Here is an 8,144-nt window from a genome sequence, read left to right on the forward strand (position 1 = left end):
TGGCAATACTCGAAACAGCTGTATGGTCAGCCAAAAATTCAATTAATTAAAATAATATAAAAAAAAAATCAATTTTTGTTGTTGTATTTCACTACTGTTCGAAAAAACCTCTTTAAAAAATTATTAAATAATATTAACTTTATATAAACATAAACATATATACAATAAATTATATATAGTATACATACTGTGAATTGTAAATAACATAAATTTATGGTCAAAAGTATGAAACTTATAAAAAATCTATTCAAAAAAAAGAAATTACTAGTAAGAAGGAAAATATAGAAACTACTAAATTTGTTCTTAAAAGCGTTCCGTTCTTTCTATTTGAACTACTATTATTAAAAAGATATATGATTTTATTGGTGTTTTCAAATTTATTTTATTTTAAGTTCAAAAGTACTGAAGCAGTTCTATTGTTGCTTACCTTTATGAAGCAGCTGATTATCACTTCAGTGAGTTCAAAACTGTTGCATAAAAAGAGTCACACTTAACTTACAATTACTACGGCATATTAATTGCATTTTCTTTTGCTTTGCAACTTCTTTCAGTCATCACTGATATATCAAAAATAATTTTACATCTTAGCACATATTACTTGATTTTAAGTTAAAAAGTACTAGAACTAAGTACTAAGATCTATTGATTGCGTGCTTTATGAAGTAGCTACTTACCATTTCAGTGAGTTTAAAACTGGTGCATAAAAACCCAGCAGCGCCTGCAGGTTTGGTTGGTTATGCATTTCGCTTTGAATTAATTTCTTACGTTACCTACCGTCTAACTGGGCGTTAATGCAGTTTACGTGGGCTCAATTGGTGAATTTTATATTGAGTTGTCATTGCCGGTGTCAATTGTTCCCGTACGATGCACCGCAGAACTTGTCTTTTCACTAGTTCCTGATTTGGAAAATAATAAATAAAACGTTCATTTTATATATTATTACATATATATTTATTTTAATTTGTGTATATATACATATTAAATATTTTTATATTAATAAATTACTTTCTAAATAATTGTGCTGTAGTTAAATCAAATTGTCTAGGGATTTAACTGATGATCTATAGATGATGTTGCAACCTTGTCTTTAATAAAAAAAAAAAATTTGATTTATATGCTATTATTTTAACAGATTTTGGTAGTTACATGGAGTTGGGACACATTTATTCGTATTCATCGTAGCGTGTTTTAATGACTTATGTATATCGTTCTGTTATTAATTCTAGATATTATTATATAATATTATTTTACATATTTTTGTATTATATTTTTAAAATTATTTGCAATAAACTTCGCATGTACAAAAGCGATATTTATCCAATGTAAGTAAGACCTTATAAAATCAATATCTGTTAACATTACTTGATCTGAACTTAATAGGTTCACAGTCCCACTAAGCATAATGTTGTATGTTTTTACATATTCGCTCTATCGCAAATCAACGCTCTATTGCGAAGGAGGCATTTCATTAAAAACAAGAGAACGAAGCATATTGCTCTCAATTTGTTTATACACAACAAGTATAAGCAGTGGACTTTTGTTTCAACTGGTGAATCATTGCATTACCAGGGATCGGAATATGTGATAGTGTTCCAAAATAGTTATATGTGGTTGAATTTCTTTGTTTCTCATTTGTTTGGTATTCTCTTCGTTCAAAAATAATAAAATGCGCTATTAAATTTTATACAAAAAAAGTATTAAAAAATTTATATATTCTAATTAGCGACTTAACACATCCCCACGAACCACACACCCCATTTCACTAGTTCCTTTGGACTACTTCGTGTACGTTACTAATGCCTAGCGACAAATGTCTCCTAAAAAACTGCTGGGAAAAGTCACACCTAACACACAAATACTACTGTATTTTCTTTTGCTTTCCAACTTCTTTCAGTCAATACTGATACAATACTGATATATCAAAAATAATTTTACATCTTAACACATAATAACATGCTTAACATGTTTTTAAGTTCAAAAATACTGGAACAGATTTAAGCAATCAGCTTACCTTTATGAAGCAGCTGATTATCACTTCAGTGAGTTTAAAACTGTTGCATAGAAAGAGTCACGGCAATTTCTTTTGCTTTGCAACTTCTTGCAGTCAACACTGATATATCAAATATAATTTCACATCTTAACAATATAGAAGCTATTATCTAACTTCTTGCTGAGTTCAAGCCTATCTGACACCAGTTATTTTGGGAAAGTATGGAAAATAAGAATAATTCGGCGCAGGTGCGTTTATCAGCAGTGGGCAAAAAGAGTAAAAGGAAAAAGTCACAAAAGCAACGCTATTGGGCTAAAAAACACCAACGTTTGCCTGAAATTTGGAATGGTGATCAATTTCGGACTAATGGTGAATCAATTCCTGGGAGAGAGGTGGAAAATAATAATAATAGTAGATTTGTCAGAAAGAGGAAATTCGCTGGTTTATTGTCCGAGACAACTCATGTTGAAACTAAAGGAAATAACGCAGCTGTGGCAGATGTAAGTAAATTAGTATTAATGTGCGTATTAGAGCGGTACTGATAGTTTTGTAATTATGTTATAGCACTATCCCGAGTGTTGATAGTAGTCGATGAAAGTTACAAAAACTTTTCCAGTTTATAAAAAAGTTTATACGTTTACTCAAATACGACATTTCACATTTCACTTTTTAGTAAACCAAAGCAAACAATGGTAGAATACATGTTAAAAACTAATCTATATACTAATTTAAGACTTGTTTCTATTACTTTATCATTGACTCCTTTGAAATACTTTGAATTTAGTGTTAAATTCAAATTTTTTAAAATATTTCCCACTGCAGCTCAGCTGTTGTTTCATCGAACAGCTCAATAATTATCAGAATAGTGATGCGGTACTATTTAGTCTCGTCCGTACAAGTTTAACAGTATTAGCAAGGTACATTATCAATTAAACAAATTCAATATATTTGTTTTACTTTATTTTTAATAAAATTATGTACTTTCTATATTTATATCTTACACCCGTAAGATGTTTAGGATCTTTTTACAACTGGTAACTATACGTTCTTGATGCTTACTCTATTTGCTGAGGTAGACTGGTTTCTCTTTTGAGGTTTGTTAAATAGAAAAACTCGGAGTTTAGTTTTATTTTAACTCTTTGTTTGTCATTATTTCGTAATCCAACATCAGCTAGTACAACTTAATTATGTTAAGTTGTTGAAATGCACTTTCTTCTCATTACAAAATCATGAAAAGTAGATACAGTTGATCGTTATGGTGATCACAGATCACCGTAACTTAGTTACAAAAGCATGAACACCTATTTTGTTTACGAAATACTAGGCATTAGGTATTTTTTACATGAATACAAATAAAAAATGAAAAAATGAAATCACATGAGTAACATAATTTATACGAATATAACTCATGCGATTCCTTAACCCATTATCTGACGCTACTAGAAGGAGGCGGAATTTCTTAAAGCCGTTTTACTTGTGCACTTATGTAGTCCTAATTAAGAAAAAAAAATTTTTTTTTTTTGCTAACCCGCCCAGTTTAGGCTGCACCCACTGTTGCGTTTTCGCAACATTGTCAGAATAAAGGTTCACATACCAAAAAGTTTTGATGTTTTAATATTATTAATTTTTTATTTTTTGTGTGTTTTTTGAACATTTAATTCACTTGTTATGATAATTTATAAAACACTTAGGGTGCAAAGCAACATTACATTTGGTACAGTTATATATGGTTTGACTGCGACACAATTTACACCTTTGTCTGTTAGGTGTTTGGGATACTGTATGATCAACATTGTCGTATCTTGATGATGTTGGCATGTTTGGGTGTCGAAAATCTGATCCTCTGTTATTAGCAAATATTCTGTTACTTCTACATGGAAGTCAGCTTGTGATATAATTGCCTTTTTTTAACATTTTTTTGAAAAATGCAATGAAGTTTCCAAGCGTTAACCATCGCTGCATCAAGTCCATTAAGACCATCAAGACCATTTTTTTCCTCGAATCCGTATTCGGTAATTGTTTATAGTATTGTCAAAGAGATCAACGCCACCCATTGTTTTATTATAATGGCTTATAATGTTTGGCATGCTGATATTACCCATTTTCTTCTCTTTTCTAATATAGCCTTTGGTAGTTTGCATAGGAAGAGTTGCGATGTTGTGTGATGCTACTGTAACTACAGAATTGTCATTCCATCGACATAAATATACATTGTTGTCGACATTGTATACCGCATCACTTGTTCCTCGTAGCTGCTTAGATATGTCCTTTACATTTACATTTATATTTATAAATTTTGGACTACTTTAGTTTTTCTTTTTTGTTTTTTTTTTTGATACGTTAGTTTCAACTTCATCGGCCGTATAATTGAAAACCATTTCTAATTCACCTGCTACTTCATTTGGTAGTTGTTCTCCATCCTCCATCAACGTGTCATCTAATTCCTCCGCATCACTCTGGTTATCGACATTGGGCGGAGGCAAGATAGTAATGCGTGTACTATCAGGGGAATCAATATCATTAGATCCCATCAAAATATCTTCAATATCACACATAGATAAAAACTTTCGTTGTTCACTTATTTTAACACTAATGTTTTAAGGCTGAATATTAAATTGACACTAGAAATGTTGATTTGAATCTAATGACTGTATTAGAAGTCTTAGTGTATTTATTCAATAATTTATATTTATACACCAACATTGTACAGTTTCAAAGAAGAAGTAAAAAATTATACTGAAATACCATAAAAAATCATAAGATAACATTAAATATTTTAAAACATGGGAATATTTATCGTGATAAGTTGGAGCAAGCTTATTATTTAATTGCTATTACGCTAAAAAATTAATTGAGACTACCTGCTACAAGCAATAGTTTCTTTACCGGAAAAAAACTTTAGTACTCGTTTCTTGACATTGTTGCGTTTTCGCAACACCTGACTTTGAGAGTTTGTGTAACGTACATATATCACCAAATAGCTTACAATTTATATAGATTCGCTAGAATACACTATTGTAATTAAGATTTAGGTAAAAAATTAACACAAATTTTCTCCATTTATATAACACATGCATAAAAATAAGCAAAAGTCGTATAATTTTAAAATAACACAAAGACGGCTCTGCAAAATCTTCCATTAAATTGTATCTATACAATTCAGGTCAAAAAAAAAATTATATATTGTAGATAAATCATAGTCCTATTGTACAAAAAACACTATAAGCACAAAAACCTTTTAATTAAATTTTAAAAAATTTCTGAATACAGCGTTAAAATTGTTGCGTTTTCGCAACATTGTCAGGCAATGGGTTAAGCACCATGTTAAGCAGACAGTCATGGTAACGTCACGTTGGTTAATTTAGTTTTGTTTAGTAATAAATGTATAATGTAAGGCACAAAAAAGAGGAAATGAGGTAAATCGTGATATGGTTTCACTTCTTTATTTAAAAATACCTGTCAACCACAAAATATAAAGAGCTGAAATACAAGCAGACTATTGACTGGTGCAACCCAGAGAGCTCAATCAGAGCTTAGATTGGTGAAACAATAACTATGAATTGTCCACCAATTTTGTAAATTAGAGTTATGTAGTATAATATTCATTCACTAAATACAAATGAGAATCACAACTTAAAATTAAACTTTTTTATAACATATTGAAATTAGTTTCACTTCTGTATTAAAGAGGATGATGTGCTAAAGGATTTCCTGGAAAGCTCGGGGCAAATATAGACAATGTATATCATAACTATTGCACATGCTTGCAATAATTTTTAAAATTGGATTCTTTGAACACAATATTTTAACAAGGGAACAAGGGCGCACTTATATGCAATATTTTTAAACTGACGATGGTTTATTTGTTTTATATATGTTTTATATTTGTATATACTATTTGTTGAAAACAATCCTAACTACGGAATAGTATATATTGATTTTGCCTTACGTTATAACATATAAATTTAAACTCATTTGGATTAGTAAAGCCAACAAAAAAAAATGCACTTATTGTGTTCTTGAGACATGCAGCAAAAATTTTTCTTATTATGTCGTTGGAAAAATCATTACTAGTTCCTATAAAGGAAATAATATTCAAGCTTTCTAAGGAGATCATCTTTACTCATTATCGACTCAATGTATTCCATTTTTCTCACTCTATTACTCGCCATACACCCCCGCACTATTACTCCTCCACTACCGTGTTTTATTGTTGAATACAAATCTTCATTATTAAAGGCAGTACCCGGAATTCGCCATATAATCGTTCGACCTTTAATGCTAAAGAGGCAAAATTTGCTTTCGTCTGAAAAAATTATGCGTTTCCAAAATTCTGGAGACTTATTTAAATACTCCCTTTCGAATGCTAAACGCTTCATTCTAATAGCTTTGGAGATAAGCGGCTTGCTTCGTACAAACCGGCCATGGTAGTGGTATTTTTTTAATATTTTGTGTACAGTATCCACGTGAATTTGCTTCTGGAATGTCTGGTCAATATATTTCTATAACAGAAGTCCAGTTAGACGAGGATTATCTTTCACTGAATTAATAATGCTGCGGGTTTCTCTTGTTGACAGCTTGGATGGACGCCCAGATCCCAACTTCTAGGTCAATAATCCTATTTAGTTGTAGTTGTTCACTACTCTTTGGATAAAATAATGTGACCGCTTAACGATTTGATCAATTTTGGGATACATTTTCCTTTTTTTCCATAAATCAATAATAATACTGCTTTCACTGATAATAATTTCTTTTCCTTTATTTGTCATTAAAAAGTTAATTACTTTTTAATCATTAAATTATAAAATAAGTGCGTGGGATTGTGTATAATGATATACTGGTACAGTAAAACATAAAGCACGCCAAAGTTCTACTATTAAAACTTCGGGAATTCCCCTTTATATGTTTTGTACGCAGACTTTTTCTGCCACTGATAGCGCTGATTTTTTACATTTTTAATTATTATAATTTTTCTACTAATGTGTTAGAAATAAGTTTTAGCTTAAAATAAAGTCAACTAATTAAAGTACAAACAAAAAATAAAATTGATTTAAAAAATTTATTTATATAATCATTTTTTATATGTTGAAACAAAATTTACTTTTTGTACGCAGAGTTTTTCTGCTAAGTGTATATCATATTACATGAAGATCGATAACAGCTTCATCACTTCAACACTTGTCTTCCTTTTCACACGCATTTTAGTCGACATCTTATTTTCTTTCTATTATAAAAATACAATTTAATATTAAAATTTAAAATGACTTTAACAAAATTCAAATTGTATCCCAAAATGATCAGTTTTTCAAAATTCACATTCTCTGATTTATGCTACAATAATTTTAGAAACATTGGTCAAATTCAACGCTGAAGGGTACGATTTGGAATCCAACCCCAAAATGCTATGACATTGTAGAATTGCATAAATCAGAGATGCCCTTTATTGATCTTACTATGTGCCCAACTACTCCAACTGATCAAGTAAGCACCTCAAAACAGTAAAAGAATATATTTAAAATAATAACAAATAAAAATTAGGTTGAAAAAAACAAACTCAACATTGGGCCTCAATATTTATCCAATAATGAGGAAGAAAGTGATGTAGGTCAACCAAACAGGAAAGTGGATATTGCTACAGAAATATTAGCGGATACTAATGAAAGCATGTTTGAAGTGGTAATTTTATTTTGTCCTACATTCATTTTTAAAGCAAAAATTCTTAAATTGACCTACTCAAATATATTAACACAATTCTAGCATCATTTATTAAATTCCACGCCGACTGACAAAGTCGAAAACTCTATACCAGAACGCTGTAGAAGTGTTGTAGAATCAATTTCGAAAGTGTGGCAATTACTTAATCCCAATGGCAATTCCGTTCCAACTGGTCGGGTTAGTATTTCAAACCTAGTGTACGAGCAATTTATTAATACAACAAAAAAACAAATATAGGTGCAAAAAATCAGACTTAATAGAAGAATATTAAATCCTCCAAAAAGGACAATGGATACAAATTTCAAAGATAAACTGAACTTAATTGAAAGATCGTTGAAAAAGGTAAACACCGAAAACTAAATATTTTTATATACAATATTATTTATATTCACTTATATATATATAATAATACAACTCTAGAAATGCACAGAAACAAGCG

At 30.0% G+C, this 8,144-nt stretch overlaps 1 protein-coding gene across 1 annotated transcript; it reads left to right on the forward strand.

Moving 5' to 3' along the window:
• The first annotated feature begins 2,104 nt into the window (after positions 1 to 2,104).
• Positions 2,105 to 8,065, forward strand: LOC119688782. The gene is made up of 5 exons (XM_038103448.1): positions 2,105 to 2,490; positions 7,337 to 7,471; positions 7,529 to 7,666; positions 7,748 to 7,882; positions 7,943 to 8,065. Exons 1-5 carry the CDS (start codon positions 2,212 to 2,214, stop codon positions 8,063 to 8,065), a joined length of 810 nt encoding a protein of 269 aa, XP_037959376.1. The 5' UTR covers positions 2,105 to 2,211.
• Positions 8,066 to 8,144: the final 79 nt, after the last annotated feature.

The sequence above is a fragment of the Teleopsis dalmanni genome, chromosome X (assembly GCF_002237135.1).
Source record: "Teleopsis dalmanni isolate 2A chromosome X, ASM223713v2, whole genome shotgun sequence".
Lineage (NCBI taxonomy): Eukaryota > Metazoa > Arthropoda > Insecta > Diptera > Diopsidae > Teleopsis > Teleopsis dalmanni.